The sequence below is a fragment of the Coregonus lavaretus genome (assembly GCF_964263955.1).
Source record: "Coregonus lavaretus genome assembly, chromosome: 13".
NCBI classification, from domain to species: domain Eukaryota; kingdom Metazoa; phylum Chordata; class Actinopteri; order Salmoniformes; family Salmonidae; genus Coregonus; species Coregonus lavaretus.
Window position 1 is genome coordinate 30,526,110 of NC_140000.1, and position 21,966 is coordinate 30,548,075.

General features: G+C 41.9%; 1 protein-coding gene across 1 annotated transcript; it reads left to right on the forward strand.

Annotated features, from left to right (window-relative positions):
• Positions 1–4,796: 4,796 nt before the first annotated feature.
• Positions 4,797–21,372, forward strand: LOC311140756 (sal-like protein 3; the record flags this gene model as incomplete). Its single annotated transcript, XM_084175971.1, has 4 exons — positions 4,797–4,878; positions 15,798–18,962; positions 19,175–19,518; positions 19,677–21,372. The coding sequence occupies 4 exons, from the start codon at positions 4,797–4,799 to the stop codon at positions 20,115–20,117; spliced, it is 4,032 nt and encodes a 1,343-aa protein (XP_084032097.1). The 3' UTR covers positions 20,118–21,372.
• Positions 21,373–21,966: the final 594 nt, after the last annotated feature.

The following is a 21,966-nucleotide window of genomic DNA, read 5'->3' on the forward strand; positions in this document are numbered from 1 at the left end:
TTGACCTATGAATGTCTAATTCTGACTTGAGCCTGTGAGAGCTGGTGTTGTGGTGTGGTGTCCTCAAAATGAAACAATAACCACAGATTTAAACATAACAAGCAAATACATTTCCAGTTCCATGACATGAACTGGTATGGTCTGTAATATAACACATCAGCTCTGAGATGTGAACCACTGTTGGTTTAGTCCTGACTTTGGGCTGTGACAAACCAATACAAAAGCATTTAATAAAATAGACCACTGGGGTAATCTATGTATTGGATATTGTAATCTATTGAATCTACATATCAGAAACAAAGACCAGCAAGACAACTTAGTTCACAGCTGTGGCTTATGATGAAATGGTTAGCACCAGACAAAACTATGCGCATTGGTGCTGGAGGTGGGTTGTAAAACGCATCCCATCAGATTAGAAGTCACAATAACACAAGTTGCAGCAACAGACATGAATGACTATGCATGGTTTCATTCACAGACATAAGGAAACATTGACTACTTCGGATATTCGCCTCAAAACACCGTGATGAATGATGATGTATTACCTCCAACAGATAAATTATCTCCCCACACAAACACAAACACGATTCTGTTATAACACATCTATTTAGGATAAATGACGAAGATTACTTTAATTTGCTTATTCATCACTATGCATGCAATAGGCTACCTCCCCTTTACAACCACTACGACTGTAAAGCAACACTTTACCTTCAAGTCCCATTGTTACGGTCTCGCGGCCTCCCGTGTATCCGTTGAAGTAGATACCGTAGACTATCTGTTCAGCGCAGGGTGTTTGGAAAGAGTATGGAATAAAAGTCAGCCGGTACATTTTATGTTATCAATACAGTACTAGCAGTAGAAGTGCCCTGTTCTTACCTTACGACACAAATCCAGGGGGAAAGGACTAAAACGGTTGTTTGGGTGATTACATGTTTCTTGTTTCCCTCATTCCCTCCCTCCCTTTTACCAGTGCACTCGCCCTCAAGGAGCGGATACAGACAGAGTGCAGCGTTAATAGCGTATATGCAACAAACATGTTATTGTAGGCCTAATATAGTCATCACTAGGCTAATAGTTTTAAAAGGCAGAAGAGTTGGATTTCCATATTAGGTTTACAAAATAGTTATACTTATATGTTATGCATGTGTTTGGAAGGCTATTCACATTATTGATTAAATATCCATATTTGTTTAATTCAATTTAAACTAAGCTACACATTTATCCATCCTAATGTTTCGTTTAAATAAATCTCCAAAGAAAACGCCATAACTGGCCATAACTGCATCATAAGAGTGGTGACAGGGTATTAGGCTATTTTAACGTGATGAATGAGTGGACCAAGTCACTTGGCAAGTGCCTCCCACAGTGCTAGTCTCATGCAGGTGAAACTGACAGAGGTTAAGGTAGGTTTGAACTAAAACAGTATTGTCATCTTCGGAGATGGACGTTTATGGAGACAGGAGATGAGACGCGCGCGCCTACAGGCTACATCAATCAAAAACGCACGTAAAATGAATTAACAATTTCAACATAAGCCTCTCCAGTCGACAATACTACTGATCGAATTGTGTCTTCCTTTCACACAAGGTGTGTGTACAGGATTAAATAGCATTTTGTTTCTTTTCTTTTCCTTTCATCATCAGCGAAGTAAAGATTAGAGAGCAGATTGTGAGAGCTCCCTTTAGAAGGCACAGGGGATCTTCATTCCTCTGCCTTTGTGATGATATTGATGATGATGATGGCCAAGTGGACAGTTTGATTTTTGTGTGGCGAGTTAGTTATAAAGAATCAATATTATATCAAGGGGTAACTTTCGTGATAAAGGACTTCAGCCACTCTAGCTATTCATCATAAGTCTGTAGCAAGCAGATAGGTCAAAATAAATTATATTGCTCTAAAGAGTCTGTCTTCTTATCTCTCTATACCAGGGGAGTGGAGGACACGCCGATCGATACAGTAGCTGCGGTATACTCCTTGCAATTATCAATAGCTGATTTTGTCTGCAGGGCTGCATCTATTAATACCAGATAATAACATCCTTTTGGACATAACTTCTAAGGGTATGATGGAATTTTTTTAAAGTTTGCTCACTGGATGACCTTGTTGTCAAGGAAAATATATCTCACTACATGTTAGACACGGGGAAAAAGACCCAACCCAATGAAAAACACTCAGCAGTAGGCCTATCTCGAAAGCAAACCCAGAGGATCCTCTAACAAGGTGCACTATATGAAATTAAACAATATAAAATAAGAACGTCACTTATTATTTTATTTCTTAGGTCACATCTGTTAAGATATTAGCCTACATTATTAGATCATTTGCATTTGGCTGATAGGCAGCTGTTTGATTTATCTTATTCGAAAGAGACAATAGGAAAACTGCACTTTTATTGATGTAATTGTTGAGAAAGATTAGGGCAATAAGGGTTATATAGAATTGCACAGTAAGGCAATATGCAGGTTATAGAATTGCATCCATGCACGACGGGAAAAGGCTAATTCCTATTCGTTTCTGCATCAGGGAAGAGAAACACATTGATAGTCTATTATGATGTGAAAAATAACTAAATCAATTATTACTTCCCGTTTTCAATGTGATTAACACATTCTGAGTTTTGAAAATAATATATAAAAAATGTTGGACGCAAAGCCATACAGGGATTGACACAAATATGGCAACACAGGTGTTTGTCACCCACACAGCCCTTCCTCCGAATGGACCCCTCCCCATCACCCCAAGTCACACACTTGCAAAGTAGGCTACTAGGCTACAATGTAAATCACCATTTGCAAGAAAATGTAGCCAGGGCATGTTTATTTAACACAGGAGAACACTGAGGAAGAGAAAAAACACACATTCATATTATTTCACAGATGAAAATACATTATTGGTTGTTTGTTATAGCCTATCTTGAACTAAAACTGAACTTAAACACGTTACACACCTAAAATGTAATTGTAGACTGCTGCAAATAAACGCTCTGTGTGGAGCATTTTTTTAAATTAATATTGTATCTAAAGGGGGTGAAGTAGGCCTCCAGCACAGCATCACCAAAGTCAAATTTACAATGAAATACACATTAACTCTTAGTGTCAACACTTTTATTTCTCCAATGTTTTCTTCCATATTATGTACAAAATAAAAAAATTAAAATATGATAAAATGTAGAGCAAATCGTTCGCAATAAATTAATGTTAGAAGCTATAGGGATACGGAATCAGGAATGCATAAACTCACAGACCCATTTTTGTATTAATTTACTACACCTTAGACAAACTGATGATTCCCCGATGGTTGATATTTGGAAACATATGGCTATATCATATCAAATCGCTCCGTTGTGGAATCCATAGCCTAGTGTGAAGCTTATGACTTTAACAGTAACGGTGTGGTACATCCTAGCGGTCGCTCAACGCAATGGGCTGAACCTAGCCCAAGGTTTAACTCTCTCACACACAGCGCAGTCCCCACACACGGAGCTAAAGGCGAAGGCAACAACCGCTACATCAAACCTCCCGAGCAGTGCTCCTGTTACCAACCATCAAGTGAAGTCGAAGAAGACTTTCATGTCCGACATATGAGAAAGTAGATCGATCAGAAAAAAAATCTAAAGCTCTTTGGAAAGGACCGGGGTCTTTGGCGAGCAACTGACAGAAGAGAGAGGGGACTTTGGAGAGCAGCTCGAGCCAAACGCACAGCCGGGAGCAAAGCACCACGAGGGGGGAAAGCACATCTAGCCACCCAGCGCCAGTTGGGGTGTTTTTTCTTTTTATAAACGCTCATTATACAAATTATTAGGTGCGTATAGAGACAAGGGACTATTTCATACTTCATAACTCCGACAAGGTGCGTCGATTCTGAGAAGACGCACAACAAACTTTGAGTGGCAATTCAAAAGAGTATGTTCCTTGTTTATCCGCTGGCAATCAACCCGAACTTTTACAATTCCCCTTTACAACGGAATTGCATCATCAAGCCGCACTGGGAACAACTCACAACCATCCTCAAAAACTTTATCCGTCCCATCCGCTTCTAGCGGGTGTCGGCGACTGATGTCCAACGGCAAGGAGTTTATTTGAATGAAGATGCTGTCAATTATATGAAGATAAAAAAAGACTGAACCACTTCAGGGACATTAAAAACAATTTCAGATGCACACAGCCACATTCAGAGGAAGGACTCAGTCGTGGGACAAAAGTTATCTAGCCTAAATAAGATGGAAGAAAATATGGATTGAATATATCAGTTTTGAGGCAAACTGCTCGAATTCCGTCATCTAAAGTGTCACAAATTCACAACCGAAGTGGAAAATACGACTTAAAAGCATGGCTGAAGTATGGGATACACGAAAGAAAAGAGCTGCACCAATGAATCTCCAGCACTAATGATACAAAGCTCCGCAGAAAAGGAGAAAAGCTGACCTTCCGCGACGTAGACCCCCCTGAATGCTGGGCGTAACAAGCAAGATTTGGTGTGTTGTTGGAGGAGGTGGATAGCAAGAGAAGAGAGACAGATAGTCTGAGAGTGAAGCAGCTAATTGCTTAGTCTGTCACTCATTACCATATCCAGTGTGTCCGCTGGACTTCAGCCAATCCCTCTCACACAGTACCATTAATCGCAATGCATTATTCACTATCATAATTATATGCCGACATGCGCAATCCACGCAACAGCAACACCAGCAAATTCCCGTAATTTTTGCAACCAGACTATTTGTGAACATTTTTTTTCATTCGGTCTCTGCTGATGTATCTGCAAAAAGCAGAAACATCTCGCAGCGTATCAGCAGCATGTCCCGTCGCAAGCAAGCGAAGCCACAGCATCTCAAGTCGGACGAGGATCCCACAATAGCCGGGGTGGTGTCCGAAAATGGTAAGTCATGCTTCTATCGGCGGGTGGGACAATCTTTTTATATGCATGTACAACTCTAACAGTATATTCTCCGAATACAAGCAGGCAACTTTTCATGCTCTTGACCAGGACATAATTTGTGTTGGAAAGGCTATGTTTTTATGTAGAAGTGACTTTATAATTTCGGTAATTTGACTTAAAATATAATGGGATATGTAGACGTCGTGGTCCCTGCGAAACTTTGCCTATGGTTTTACGTATAGCTCTCCTTATCCCTTCCACCGGTTTCATCATGTTGTGAAACCCAACGCAAACTCCAAAAGGGCTGGGAACTCTTTACTTTATCCGAGAATTAGCCTACCTGTTTTATTACAAGAAAGTCATTTGGTGACATTTCAAGCTTTATTCAGAGCAGTTTAAGCTACTATCAAACAAAAACGTTTGAAGGGACTTTTAATAGCCTACCGTTGTTGGTCGTGCTTTTAGCTAACAAAGCAACATAAGACAAGCAAATGCAAGTCAGTATTTAACAGTGTTAATTCGATAACTCCCACAACACAATTTTATACGTGTCTTAGTTTTTACATGCCAATACATTTCCTACTGCGTTATACGAGCGCAAATTAGCTATCTGTTTCAGAGTATGGTTCATAAGAGTTTTCGTATCAAGAAACTATAGTTTGAAACTATATTAATATGCTTTTAAATATTATATTAATCAAAAAGGGTATTTCTTTAAACGCAACCTCATCAGTTGGTGTGGATCTGTCTCTCTCTCTCCCTCTCTCTCTCTGAGAGACACACACACGCACACGCACACGCACAGACACACACAGACACACACACACAGACACACACACACACACACACACACACACACACACACACACACACACACACACACACAGGCATAGCACACAAGATGTACAAATGTAAAATAGCAAGCAATGTAATTATGTTGAACATACCACGCTCTACATCATATTATGTTTCGGAATTTTAGAAAGTATTTTCATCAATACATTTTAATACAATTTTCTTCATAACATAGGACGACAATACGTTGACTTTTTTATGTATTTATGTTGGCATACGGTAGGTTATTTTCCAGTATCGATGCCTATCTTGGCATTCAAAGGAGCGGATTGCATATTCTGCGATAGATTAAGTGCAGAGCATGTTTTGTCATGGAAATGTTTTTGTTTACTCCCTCACATCAATGTATCACACTTGGTTTGTTTCCTATAGTTCCCAATGTCTACACGATCAGTTGACAGGGTTAGCCGTGTGAAAGGGGTCACTCTTTTCTAGTAATCTGTGCTGCGTGCGCCTGAAGAGTGTAAAACCTTATAACTAGAAAACTGAAGTGAAATCTTCACCCAAAGCACACAAAACGAAAATTCATGTCAGTTGGTTTTTATAGCCTATCCGGACATTTTTTAAATGAAAGTATATATTTTTTATATATATTAGTGTTGAACAAACCTTTTTTATCGAATACAAATCTTGGATAGGGTTTCGCATCAGGCTCCAGTGATTTGTTTATAATGTAGTCTAATTCACATGTATATTCATAAAATGGGTAATTGTGCATGATTCATTATTCAGTAAAGATGCATTCAATATTGTACATACAATGTTTGTTTTGTTATATATTTTAGATTTCAGGAATCGTGATTTAGTTACATATTTTTTTGAAAAGAAGAAAAAAAATCAGGATCTGCAGCTTGCAAAAGTTCCTATATACCTTAAAAATAATATAAATACCATTTAAGTTTAGTGCGATAGGTCTTAATCATTTGATAATTTTGAACCTTCACAATACCTCTTTGTTTTTCTTCTTGTGCTGAAATAGTGTTTGTCCACTGGTGCCCATGGGTGACGTCCAACATTCCTAATGCAATCCTAAGGATTTTTCAAGTAATTTTAGCAGCATTCTGAAATTATCAACACGTTATTTTCGCTCTTTCTATTAGATTGAGAAAGAGTGTAATGTGTTAGTCAGCATTTCTTATTGACTATCCATACAGTTTACGTGGTATTCTCGACAAAATAACTATCATTATCTTGAACCATCGCTGACCAGCACATACAGCATCCTTTGTACTGATCCTGTAAAATAGAAAAAGTGTGATGTCATCCCTAGGGACAAATAACAGTCTTCTTTCCATGTGAACATTTTAGGGTGACCAAGTCACAATGCTGATCATGGGTTGTGATTCATTTATTTATGCATTGTCTTATCATGCCATGCCATGCGTTACACATGAATAGATAGGGCAGTCAGTGTCACAAAAATGTAATGTAGCTAGCTAAACTGATTGGACAATACACTTGCCTCACTCATTGGTTTATTATAGCTATGAATTGCAAGAGTAAAGCCAGCATTAAAGTGTAATCTGTATATCAAGTTAATAACACATTCTCTTGTATATGTCAAGAACCAGGGATTTAACAAAATACAGTATTGTATAGTATCTATTTTCATTTCAAACTGGTCTTTGAATGATAAAATGGCATCTATTGATTACAGGCATATATGCTGAGAACAGCATGGTTATGATTGTCATATGCCATCTATTGTGTTTTAGAGGGTTATAAGGACCTTATAAAGGAAAGCATTCATTTAAAGATGATCCTCGTTAACTATAAGGGAGGATTACGTGAGTAGGAGGAGGAAGGAAATCAGTATTTTCCAATTAATTCAATAAGAAGAGAAAATAAGTGCTCTATTTGAAGCATAATTAAGAGCCTACAGTCATGGGCCTGTTCAAGAAAAAGTTATCTCATATCAAACAGCTGTGTCAATGAGAAAGCCCTCTTCAGTTATGTTGGTTTGGATATTTTCCCCTTAGGGCAAATATATTTGAGTGGAATGCCTCTCTCCTTCTGTCTTATAAGTCTTTACTTTTGAAAAGAGATGAAGATGAACATAGTCTGTGGATCACGCTGCTACCAGCTCTCAGAGTTAGTGTTTCTCAAACGGCAAATTTCAATACTGACTTGTATCACGGGTGACCTGGCTGCACACACGGCTACACTCACTCATAGACATGTATGCAGAGACGCACACACACACGTACACACACACGTACACACACACGTACATACATGTACACACACACACACGCGCACACACACACACACACACACACACACACACACACACACACACACACACACACACACACACACACACACACACACACACACACACACACACACACACACACACACACACACACACACACACACACACACACACACACACACTACACGCCATACATGATTGCTGTGTGAGAACTGCCAAGGTCATACTGCTTATCATTTTAAGTTGATGTCGATTGCTACGGATGATCCTTTCTAATGTTGGAAGAATACACTGACTTGCTTGTTATCAGGACAGACTGTGCTTCACTGAGAGAAGCCTTCTCAACCTTTGGACAAAAGACAGTGACAGACCATTCGATAAGATACCCTACAATGCAGTATTTCCACCAATATGACCTAAAGTAACTACCACTTTATGTCAGACAAAACGTATGATTTAACTGTGATCAGATTACGTATTGCCATTGTACAGCTACTGAGACCACTATTGATTATTGTGCCTCAAGTAAAAATTGCGTATTTTGTACAAAGGAATTCAGAGGGTCCAATCCTCTTTCAGTACACTGTTAGGACTTAATGTCCATTCTGTTAGTCACTGACCTGGCTGAGTGTGTGTAACCTCTCAGTCACAACACAGCAAAGGAACATAGGCCTACAGCAAAGAGATGCTATACCTATAGCATCAAGCATTCATATAATAAAAAACACCATAGTATACGTTTTTCTAAAGGTTATTGGATGAATCCAGTCTTCTATTTTTATGTAATATCTTTTTGGGTTCCTGGCTCTGCAATTCAGATATGATGCTGTTGCTCTCGGCTGCGTTACACCTCCTGCCTGCGTCTAATTGGGATGTATCAGTTATTTAAATGCCGACTTGATTTGACCTTTTTTGTGTGTAGGGCTTTTGTGGGGAGTTTACATTGTTGTCTAATGTAGCACTTTAGGGCCCTATTGTGTGGTGGCCCAGAAAAGGGGGAATCACATACAGTGTCAACAAGCCTCTGTCTGGCCTGGCCTCCCCCTCCTTCCTTCCCACTCCTCTCACCCCCCAGGCCTCCTAGCCACTTGCCCTGAGGGTGGCTGGTTAGAAGTGCTTTGATAGAGCTCGCTGACTTAACCTTTGCCTACCTCGCCCTGCCAGGGGCTGCCGCTAGATGTCAAGCTCATAATACAATTAGAACATCTGTGCCATTGACCTTGGCAGCGTGGCTTACCCGTGTCCTAGAAAGTGTTAACAGTGACGGGCTTTCATCTCACTGCTGCTTCCTCTGCATCTAGTCCATTTAGAGCTCTTACACCATGGGTGAGGGAGAACACACACACACACACACACACACACACACACACACACACACACACACACACACACACACACACACACACACACACACACACACACAACAATTGTCAACTGAACTGTATTACTACATTTATATTCCTCAAAATACAACTATTTAAAATGAATCCTCTCAAACCATTCATAATGTCAAACCTCTTTAAGTGACGCAGTGTTAGGGTGTCTGCTAACACTTAGTAAACATTTGTAAATGAACGAGCGAAACGAGAAAGGGAAAACCTATTGAAGTGGATGGATGGAATTAAGAAAGAGATAAAGGAAAGATGATATATAGCGAGGGAACGTCCTGATAGCAGTGACAACATGGGCTGTATCCCCACTTCCCCTCCAGTGAGGCTTTGTTTGGCTTTTGTTTTAATCCTCTCTCACCATTTTGGTGGAGGCCTCTGGACCACCCACACAGCCATGCCAAAAATGTTTCCAAGAAGAAGGCATCCCAATATGGCTGTCTTTTAATTACAACCCCTAGCACTTAAAAAACGCACAATAAATATAATGAAGAGGAACTCGCCAACATGACGTGGCACAGACAGTCATCCGGAGAGAGGGCCGTCATTGAATACTGTATTGCATACGCTTACACAAACAAATCGTTAATGTTTGGGCTGAGGCCACATCTGCATGCAGTGACAAAGGCCCCTCTGTTAGAGAGGATAGGATATTACTGTACCACTCTGCGTGAGGGCCAGGCCTAGTGAAATAGAGAGCTCTGCTTGGTGGGGGACTGCTCTGCAGGTGCGGATGGGGATGTGTGTGACGGTGCTGGTGGGGAGATCCGAGAGAGGAACTGTTTGAGACGTGGCGTACATACATCATCACCACTGGCTCTGTCTTGGAGGGAGGCAGCAGGGAGAGTCACCCCTGTGTATGTGTGTGTCATGGAGGGATGGCATTTTGGGAATGTCCTCTCCTCCTTAGCCACCTTGACGGGACGGTTGTAGTACAAAATAAATAGGTAAGATGGAATGTAAAAGTATCACGGAAATGGCGGGAGATAGTGAGAAAAAGAATGCAATGGAGAAAAGTAATTCCAACATTGCTAAACCCAGCAGGCCTCCTTATTTGCCCACCCTCTTCACCCCCCTCTCTCACAGCTTGGGCTGGACCTATTAAGGATTCTAAGCTCTCCTAAATACTTGAGAAAAATGCATTTTAAAGGGAAAGAGGAGTTGGCGAGTCCGGGGATATGTGATTAATGCTAAACTCGGACCTAAGTGGAAGTACTTGGTAGAGGGTGCAGGCCATGCTATCATGTCATCATGCATGTGATATCATAAGAAACAGTGTTTGTTTAGGCAAAGGAGAATAATTTAAATTAGATAATGTAATTTCCTGAGTAAAAAGCTTTTGTAACTTATTTTTTGTATAATAAAAACATTATTTTCAAACCTTTTAGGTGCCTTTTATTTAGTTTGCATGATTATTGAGTTTTTTTGAATTGCAAGTGTGTGTTCGTGCGTGCGGGTATTTGCATGTATGACTGTACCGCACACATCTGTGTGGGTGGGTGTGTGTTTGGGGTGAAGGGGTGGCATGTGCATTTGCCCTGCTGTTAGTGAATCTGGACATTGATAAAGGCCCAGTGCAGTCAAAAACTTGATTTTGTATATATTTCCACACTATGAGATTGGAATAATACTGTGAAATTGTGAAAATTATGATAATGCCCTTATAGTGTACGAGCTGTTTGAAAAGACCACCTGAAATTTCAGGCTGTTTTGGTGGGATGGAGATTTGGCCTGCCTGGTGACATCACCAGGCAGTAAATTAATTAATAGACCAATAAGAAAGACAGTTCCAAACCTCTCTGCCAATAACAGCTAGTTTTCAGTTTTCCCCTCCCCACTCAGACCACTCACAGACAGTCCTAGAAAAATTCTTGCTTGGGAAATTGCTCTTTGCTAAGAAGCTATTTTAGTTTATTTTTGACCATTTTAATTGAAAACAATCACAGTAAGGTACTTAATTGTTACCCAGAAATGATTTGATATTGAGATAAAAAAACGTCTGCATTGGACCTTTAAGAATGGCAGTTTGTAATTGCTCAATACTTTGCTCAATACATTGCTCAGTGGCTTTCACAGAATCAGTAGAGAGCATGAATACCTCGTCTGATATAATATGTCAGATTAGCGGTTTCAGTTAGGATGCCGAAGATTGCTGAGCAAGATAGCGGATACAATGATTCAAAGTCTTACAATCCCCCTATTGATTGTGTTGAGCTTCATATTTGCATTTGAGTAAAGGAAGACTCTTAAAGAAATGAAAACCACATTGGATTTTCTAATGCCTTCCTTTCTCATGCTATAAGAGAATCAATACACCCCCCACCATACACACACACACACACACACACACACACACACACACACACACACGCACAAAGTCACATTCACACTAAACAAGATCTAGCCTCAGTCGCATAGAACCTAAACAACCTATGTCTTATGTGTATTATACTTCCTCTAGAAAAGTACAGTTAATTTGTATCATCTCTAAAAAATAATGTTTCATTTACCACATATTTGTTATATTTGCAGAGATTTGCACCAGAATTAGAAAATCAACCCCAAAATCAAATGCTTATCTTCCCAGAAAGAAGTCTCTAGTTATCTCAATAAGACAGCGATACCCTTCACATTCCAGATTGTAGGCCTACTAACCGAAATATATATATTGAATATTGGTATTATACTACTGTCATCTGCTTTTATTTTAGCAATAGGGATATGGATGATTCACATATGATTTAAATCAGTTCACAAAGTAAATTAAATAAAGAAATGCATGTGGTGATATGTTTCTATGACAAATCTGTGTAGACCCACACATTGTATCAAAGGGATTGTTGAAAGGTAGTGACCCCTCAATTTCTAATTCTTGTTTATATAATTGTTCTGAACAGAGGGACATGGCCAGTATTGGGGCTACATGTTAACGTTGTTGGACTATAATGAAATGTACAGTATGTGATATCCACATCCTCAAATAATGTCCCTTCAAATTCAATCACTTACAGTAATCTCACTATAATGAGAATTCTCAATAGATTAATTTGTATTAATCTTGAACATGCAAAATCATCAACATGCTTAGATCTAGATAATAACAGATATTAAAATACTCAAATCACAATTTATCAACATTTATGTTGTGTGCTTGGGCATAGGCCCACAAAGGCACCCACTTACAAAGCAAATTGTATGAATGAAATGAGAAACGGACAATAATAACTGCTATAATAAATGCTTATAACTAATCGGTTTATAACAATGCCTACTCATTGAGATTATTGACCTTTCACCCTAAATTATGGAAATGAGCCCCTGTGTCCGTTGATCGGCTAAGGGGATTTCTGCCTTCAATCACGTGGCTTTGCTATTTCCAATAACTTGTGAAGTTAATAACTATTTCACAAAATGTATACATAGGTACATTTGTGCAAATGGAAGCTGTGTAGCCTATACTACTAAAAATACTGTATGTACACCACTAAAGACACAATTTATGAAAAATACTTTATGAACTTTGCGCAATTCTTTCATGCCTGGCTTCCACTGCTTGTCATGTTTGTTGTCATATCGTTAACTTAATTTATGCCATTGTGTCACACCATACAGGAAGAAATCAAATAATGCCTGCCATTGGCGTCACTCTGCCCCCAGCGTGTTCTCGGGGATGGGCTGATAGCCTCTCCAAAAGCCTTTCTGTTGATTATTAATTAAGTTAAAGACACCGGACCCTGATGGTGTAGTGTAGTCGCCCCGTTGGCCAGAAATTACAGGAAGAGTGATGAATTATTTCACTAATGACTCATTGAACTGACACGTAGGCGTCACGAAGGCTGTGATACAGGTCGGCGATGTTGTGCCCTTCAAAATGAACTAAAGCATAGAGCAACGTAGGTTCTCTCACCGTTTTCTGCATGTTGAATGAACCACAGTAGTCTGTAAAATGTAAAACGTTTGGATTGATTTGGAGAAAAAATAGAGATAATTTATGGAAATGGGAAAGTACGTAGCTTATATTCCTGTTGTTGGTGTGTGTGTGTGTGTGTGTGTGTGTGTTTGTATGTTCCAGTAACACATGTATAGTACATCCTCATTCACAGCATATTTTGGCCATGTCCACCACTTTTGTCTAAATAGTAAATAGGAGGACACATATTTTTTATTGGGGATGGAAGACAGTGGTATGTGTGTTGACATTTGGAAAATACATTTGAACGAAAAATGCCACCCGAACCAGACTCCATACTAGTCCAAATGTAACCCTTAACTGCAAGCATCAACACCGCATGTGTCCTAGTATGTCCTCTCATTTGTTGACTTGTGGCTGAGTGATTCCCTGGAGAAGTGCCATGTTTGGTTTTGCTTTGATTTTTATTTCACCTGTGTTTGTTCCTTTGCCCTCACAAGCAAACATGCTCATACATAAACACCTACAATACACTATTATCGCTCTCTCTCTCTCTCTCTCTCTCTCTCTCTCTCTCTCTCTCTCTCTCTCTCTCTCTCTCACACACACACACACACACACACACACACACACACAGAGATGCCTGCGCACGCACGCACACGCACGCACACGCACACACACACACACACACACACACACACACACACACACACACACACACACACACACACACACACACACACTATAAACATGACTCCCTGGGATGGCATTTTGAATTATGTTTTAAAACAGTCTTGCACTAGGGTTAGGGTTAGTGTGGGAATAATACTTTAATATCCTCACTTCCTGTTACTGGGTGAAAAAGTATTTGTAGTGGATCTGTTTGATTTCTTTTATTTAGCAAATGATCATGCAATGAAATATGTTTTTATTTTGAATGAGTTAAAATTAATGTTAATATTTAAAGTTGTATTATTATGTTCACTTACATATATACACATATACAATTACATAATTAACTGATTGTGATAATATACTAATTGGAAATAAATAGTATTGGAATGCATTTTCAGGCTGAAGGAAACCACTGAACCATAGTAACCTAAAAGGTGGTCCATGTCTTTACATTTTACCATTTGACATTTTCAAAGGTTTCACTTTGTCACATCCACAGCCACTATTTCTCTCCTTGTGTTTTTTTTATACACATGTTAAGCACTTCAAAACAAGCAAATCATGTTTCGGAGTAGAAGGAGCTAGAAAACCTCAGCACATTTCCTTGCTGTTCTAATTACGAGTATATGGGTGTCAAGTCATAGTGGCTGGGGTCTCTGAAGTAAAGCAGTCATGCAGTTTTCCATGTAGGAGAGTAGCAAGCTCGCACTATGGGAATAATTAACACACTGCCCTCACGCACACACACGCACACACACTCAGTCATGCAGCCACTTGAACATGAGATAAAATAAACGGAAAAGGGGGTATGTATTCATGGTTTGATCAGGTGTGAATTAGGACCATGTTCGGGTGAACATACTTGCTTTCTTGGCACTTGATGGCATTATGCGGAAGAGGAAGTGGCTTCTTACAACTGTGATTAAACATGTGTAACTAATCAGAGACTGCTGCCATGGCACTAGCATGTAATTTGTTGAGTCTCATTTCAAAAAGGGAGAGAGAGAAAGAAAGATGAACAAACCTAACTGAGTAACGAAAGCTGCATGTTACTCATTTAAAAATATAATCTTTCTCATTTCAAAAGATGTACTGTCGTAAGGGCATCATTTTCGGTATGAATATATTTTGGGCTCCCGTCCTCATTTACATTATGGGTAAAATTTCACGGTACGTTCTGTGAGAAATAAACACCAACAATAGCAACAAGAAGTCTCATCCATTTTAATTTGAAACATATTCTATACATTTCTCTCAAAGTAGAATACACTAGGCCTCCATATTGCATTGCTGCTAGTCACAAGCAGTTGCTGAAGGTTGAATTTATTTATTCACTTTAGATGCAGGGCTTATGTATTACCTTAGCAATGCTAAATGAAGAGGCTCAGGCGTTTGAAATTCAGGTGGAAATGACTGGGCTTGATAGCATAGGAGAATCCTAATGGGCCCATCAAAGACCTGATTTGTACCCAACAGACGACGCAGCTGTGAATTGTATGAAATATTGGAAATCAATAGCTTCTATGGAATTTCATTAAGCGGCAGTATCCACAATTGATAGGCCCTCATAATTTGATGGATTGCACAAAGAAAATTATTATCTGGGCTCTATTGAGAGGGCTCGAATGCGCAAAACTGGGTCTTGAGAATTGGTGAACTAGGGCAATTTGTTCAGAGTAAAAAAAAAAGAAGAGAATATTGATTTTGGTCACGTTAAAAGAAAGCAAAAAAAATAATTAAAGGTTAAATCTTTGCAGAGCTGCTCTGCAGAATATGTGTTGAAATTCTATTGATTATTTATTCATTAATTCTCCTTTTTTGTCTCCCTCCCATCACTGTCTTTCTCCCTCCCCCTTCCATCCCCTTCTATCCTCAGCCACAGGAGAAGTGCTGGATGACGCAGACAGTGGGAATGAGAGCCGCAGTGGGAGCGAGGAGACCCACGTGTGTGAGAAGTGTTGCGCCGAGTTCTTCAAGTGGTCCGATTTCTGCGAACACCTGACGAGCTGCATCAAGAACCCCCTGGTGCTCATAGTAAACGAAAACGAAACCGAACCCTCCCGGGAGTATCCTGCAGAGCCATCGCCCTCGCCAAGCTGCCGTAGTGACCAGGCAGACAGCGAGGACGCTGGAGAGGGCAGCAGCCACAGCCCCGGTGAGGATGATGAGGGCGCAGAGATAGCCCTGGAGGGGGGCAGTGCCCTGGACAAGGAGGACGAGCCCATGGAGCTGTCTCTTGAGAAACCAGTGGACCTTGAAGAGAGAGACCCCTCCCCAGAGCCAGATGGTGCTCTACCTCAGCTTAGTGATTCTGCCCCATCCTCTGTGAAGAGCTACAGCATGCCGAGCACCAACGTCACCCTGGAGACGCTACACAGCACCAGCGTGGCAGTGGCCCAGTTCTCCCAGAGTGTCCGTGCGGCGGTGGGCGAGAGCGGGGTTTCCCCCTTGGCCATCCCTATGATCCTGGACCAGCTGATGTCGCTGCAGCAGCAACAGATCCACCAACTCCAACTGATCGAACAGATCCGCAGTCAGGTGGCGTTGATGCAAAGGCAGCCCTCCGTCGCCCAGCCGGCCCAAAACCACCACCACCACCACAACACCACAGTTGCTGGCTCCCAGGGGCCGTCATCCTCCAGCCTCCCTGCCGTGCCCAGTCAACTCCAGCAGTTACACAACTTCATCACTCCCCCTGTCCACCAGCTGCCCATCAGGTTGCCCTCACCGCTAAACAGCCTGTGCTCCTCCTCCTCTTCCTCCCTCACCTCTGCTGTAGATGGACCTCTCTTCTCCCATACCAAGCAAAGTACCCAGTCACATTTTTCAATGCCCAACACCACCTCAGCAAACTCCTCTTTCCCTCCATCCAGTGGTAATGTGCTGTCGTCTCTACTGCCTTCCTGCATGGCTTCAATCACACACAGCAGCAGCAGTGGAGCTGGATCCGCAGCTGGAGGCGGCATGAGCAGCAGCACTACAGCTCTGTCAAGGAATTCCAGCAGCCCCCCTTCACTAGGCCACAGCAGCCTCCTGAGCACCAGTCCCTCCAATCTACCACTGATACCTCACAGTTCATCTAGCAGTGTCATCTTCCCAAACCCGCTAGCCAGTATAGCTGCCACGGCCAATGCACTCGACCCACTCTCCGCTCTGATGAGGCACCGCAAGGGAAAGCCCCCCAACGTGTCTGTCTTCGACACCAAGCCCAGCTCAGAGGACCCCTTCTTCAAGCATAAGTGTAGGTTCTGTGCCAAGGTGTTTGGCAGTGACAGTGCCCTGCAGATCCACCTGCGCTCTCACACCGGCGAACGGCCCTTCAAGTGCAACATCTGCGGAAACCGGTTCTCCACCAAGGGCAATCTGAAGGTCCACTTCCAGAGGCACAAGGAGAAGTACCCGCATGTCCAGATGAACCCTTATCCCGTGCCAGAATACCTGGATAACGTTCCGACCAGTTCAGGCATTCCGTATGGTATGTCCTTCCCCCCAGAGAAGCCCATGACCACCTGGCTGGACAGCAAACCTGTTCTCCCCACGGTCCCCACCTCAGTCGGGCTCCAGTTCCCCCCAACTCACCCCAGCATGATGGGAGGCTACGGTGATTCCCCGATCCTCACTCCCCTTAGCAGATCACCCCAGAGGCCTTCCCCACCCTCCAGCGAGTGTGCCTCTCTGTCACCTAACCTCTTCACTGAAGCAGGCATGATCCCCACCTCACAGTCTCCGCAGCCCAACATAGGGGGCGACATGCCTCCCATTCTGAAACCAGAGGGCATCCACCTGCCCCCAAACCTCCCCACTTCCAGGCCTGGTGAGAACACGACCACCACCACCACTGTTACTCAAGTGGTCCTTGCCACCACGGTCACCGCAACCACATCCACTAGCAGCTGTACTGAACCCATCATTGCCCCCTCCTCTGTCTCCCATCCAATCCTCCCCATGATCTCTGATCAGTTCAAGGCCAAGTTTCCGTTCGGCGGCCTCCTGGACTCTATGCAAACATCCGAGACCTCAAAGCTGCAGCAGCTGGTGGAGAACATCGACAAGAAGATGACTGACCCCAACCAGTGTGTCATCTGTCACCGTGTGCTCAGCTGCCAGAGCGCCCTCAAGATGCACTACCGCATTCACACGGGAGAAAGGCCTTTCAAATGTAAGGTCTGCGGCCGAGCGTTCACCACCAAGGGCAATCTGAAAACGCACTTTGGGGTTCATCGTTCCAAGCCCCCTCTCCGCGTCCAACACTCCTGCCCCATCTGCCAGAAGAAGTTCACGAACGCTGTGGTCCTGCAGCAGCACATTCGCATGCACATGGGGGGTCAGATCCCCAACACCCCCCTGCCTGAGAGTCTCCAGGAGATGGACACCGACCTCTCCTTTGACGAGAAGAGCTTAGACGCCATGAGCAACTATGATGACGAGCTACTGGATGAGATGGAGGCAGCTATGGAGGATGAAGCAGAGCTGAAAGAAGGAGAGATGATGATGGACCCATCCAAACCTCTTCATCCATATTCAGGAATGTCCCCTGGTCGCTCCCCACCTACCTCTGTCATCTCCAGTATAGCTGCTCTGGAGAACCAGATGAAGATGATCGACTCCTCTGTCAATATGAGCCGCTCCTTCGGGCTGAAGCCCATGCAGAATGGTGGCGGGTTTGGAGGAGAGAACGACTTCTTCATCAATGACTCGCTGTGTGCCTCAGGGGACCTGGAAGGCCAGAGTGTGGGAAGCCCGGCACTATCTGAGTCCTCAGGGTCCATGCAGCCCCTCTCCCCTGCTCACAGCCACCCTGAGAGCCGTCGATCCAAGTCCCCTGCCACACTCAACCATAACAGCAGCACTGCAGCAGAGGAGGGGCAGGAGAACAACGGAATGGCTACAGTGAAATCTGAGAAGTCAGACACCCCATCCCCGGCACCTGTGTCTGAAGGTAATGGGGCATTGGACCTGACTGCTAGCATTACCCAGCCTAGCAGGCACTTCATCAAGGAGGAGAACCACTTCAACATGATGTTCCTGAGCAGAGATAGAGGTATATTCAATGATCCTAACTTTGATATGGTTAATTTATTGTTCATTAATTTGTTTCCAAGGAAAATTAATAGATTAATAAATACAAATCGCAATTTACAATGAATGATATCTGAAATGTCTAAAAACATGGTGTTCCACATTTATGTCATTTGAATAACACGTCTCTGTTCTCCCAACTAAACATATCCTCTTTTTGTTTTCTCGCTCTAGGTCTGAGCAACTCTAGCTTGCTAAACACAGCATCCAACATGATCAAAATGGAGATGAATGGGCACAGGCACAGCAAGCCCATGTCCCTGAATGACAGTCCTCACATGCCCGTGGGCATCCAAGTGCCCGCTTCTGCACCCCAGACCAACATGAGCACCAGTATCACCCCCATGCTGGCACCGCCAACTCCCCGTCGCACCCCCAAGCAGCACAACTGCCACAACTGTGGGAAGAACTTCTCCTCAGCTAGTGCCCTGCAGATCCACGAGCGCACACACACAGGAGAGAAACCGTTTGGCTGCTCGATCTGTGGAAGGGCCTTCACCACTAAAGGCAACCTGAAGGTATGAGAGAGAATATAATAATAATATGCATTTAAAGTATAGGAGAAAGAGTACATTTGTCTGCCTCAAAAAGAAAGTAACATAAAGAACATGAAAAAAGACCAGAGGCTCTTGAATAATAATGTCTGTTCCTTGTGTTTCCTGTTGACTGAATGCAGGTGCACATGGGCACCCACATGTGGAACAATGCACCAGCCCGTCGCGGACGCCGTCTCTCCGTGGAGAACCCCATGGCCTTGCTGGGCGGGGACGCCATGAAGTTTAGCGAGATGTTTCAGAAGGACCTGGCGGCGAGGGCCATGAACGTAGACCCCGGCTTCTGGAACCAGTATGCTGCCGCCATCACCAACGGCCTGGCCATGAAGAACAACGAGATCTCCGTCATCCAGAACGGAGGCATCCCCCAGTTGCCCTTCAGCCTGGGTGGAGGAGGTATGACCTCGCTAGGGGCCATGTCTGGAGGTATGGACCGTATGGACCGGGTGAATGCCAGCAGCAGCCCTCCCATGACTGGGCTGGACAAGACAGGTCTGGAGGTTGGGGCTAGACGCCCCTTCTCTCGATTTATGGAGGAAAATAAAGAGATTGGGATCAATTAAAGACATTATTATTATTATTACAAGGAAAATACTTTGAGGAAAGACAAGAGTCTTACGAGAAGGAAAGAAACTGCTAACCCAGTTTGAACTCTTATGTACTATATTATGTACAGATTATGTTTTTTTTGTTTTGTTTTGGAAATATAATATTTAGTATTGGTTAGAGGTCTTTGCCTTTCGCCCGTTCACCCCTCCTCATTGATATTTCGCTCATACGAAGAATACTTTGTCTCTTGTTTGAGAATATGTCGTCTTGCAAGATTTGCATGGTACTTATTGGTTTCTATCAGTATGTTTGACTGCTTTTAAGGATTATTTTTGAAAAGTAATATCTTGACTCAATTGTGATGGGCAAGCCTCTTATTGTGAAAGGACTAAAATGTAGCTGAGCGAGCTCTTATATGTGCATAGACTGACTAGCTGCTGTTTGGCTAATGTTTATGTTTGCTCTTACACAAAGAGCAAGGGACTGAAGTAATTTGGAATTATGGTGTTACTGTGCTCGCCTACAATTTTTTCTCATGAAGTAGAAAACTTGAAAAAATGTTTAAACTATTTTAATCTTTACAATTAGTCTCCCAGCATTGTCTTATAATATTGTCCTGTGTCTTTAGTATTTATGATATTGACAAAAAAAGCGGGTATAAGAAAATATATTTAATGGCCCCAGCATTTTATTGATCCTTTTTTTCTAAACTGCAGACTTCACTTATAAATATCTCTTTCAATAAAGACAACATGTCATTTCAGTTGTACAACAGAGACACATTGTGAAGTTTTATTTGGATATCCAGCCAAGACTATGTGTAACATGTCTGGTGCACAGTGGAGAAGCTGAGATATCTGAAGCTGCTATTATCACAAACCTGCTTTTAACCTTTTTAAAAAAAGATGGGAAAAAATGTCATTTGAAAGAAATACATATGTATAGAAATACAGACAACTCTAAAACAGGTATGCATATTTTGTATCACATGAAAATAGACATCTTTTGAGAGTATTTGTCATGTTTGTGAATGCACTTTTTAAACAAGACGTTTTGTCTGTGACTTATCGTTAACCTTTGACTGAGCTGTCTATCACGTGTAGTTTTAATTGTTTTCAGCGTACCACTCCTACTATTTGCAGAGTTGGCCCTCTGGTATGGCATCTTATGCTACTCATCAGAGTACAACCTCATCCACTCAATCAAATCCTTCTCCAATAAAAAAAAGAGAGAACAGGTCACATGTGTTTGACTGGTCTCCTTCTCTACATTTGCTGTTGTTATTATTTATTTATTTTCAGGCTGGATTCCTGGTTTCTTTCAAAGGGGTTAGAAGGTTGAGATGAGATTAGATTAAGTTAAAAATAAAAGAAAAAAGTGTCAAATAGTCTAGCCTTTTTTTTTTTTTTTTTACCTCTTTCTCTTTCTACTGTTTATTTACTTAGAAATAAATAATTGAAAATGTGTAAAATAAGCAATTAGGAATGTACTAATTGCTGTTTGGACATTTTATGTCACATGGGGTTTGAGAGAAACCCAAGACCTCAAGTTCAACAATTGATATTTACAGTTTGGTGCTGAATGTTTTTAGAAAACCCAAAGATGCAGAAAATGTTTCTAAAAGTTCAAAAGTAATAAAAGTTGAGCATTTGTGCATAACATTTATAGGTGGACAAATCACACCACTCTTTAGCACAACACAAGTGGAAATGTCCCATTTGGGATCCTTTACTCTCTTTAAAGCAGGCACAACTATTCACTGCCTGATGTTGGCAGTAAGTTAAGTTCCTGTGATTAGTTTTTTGCACAGTCAATTTCACTAATTCTCATTCTAAATCTTTCCCTGTTTTCAATGTTGAGCTA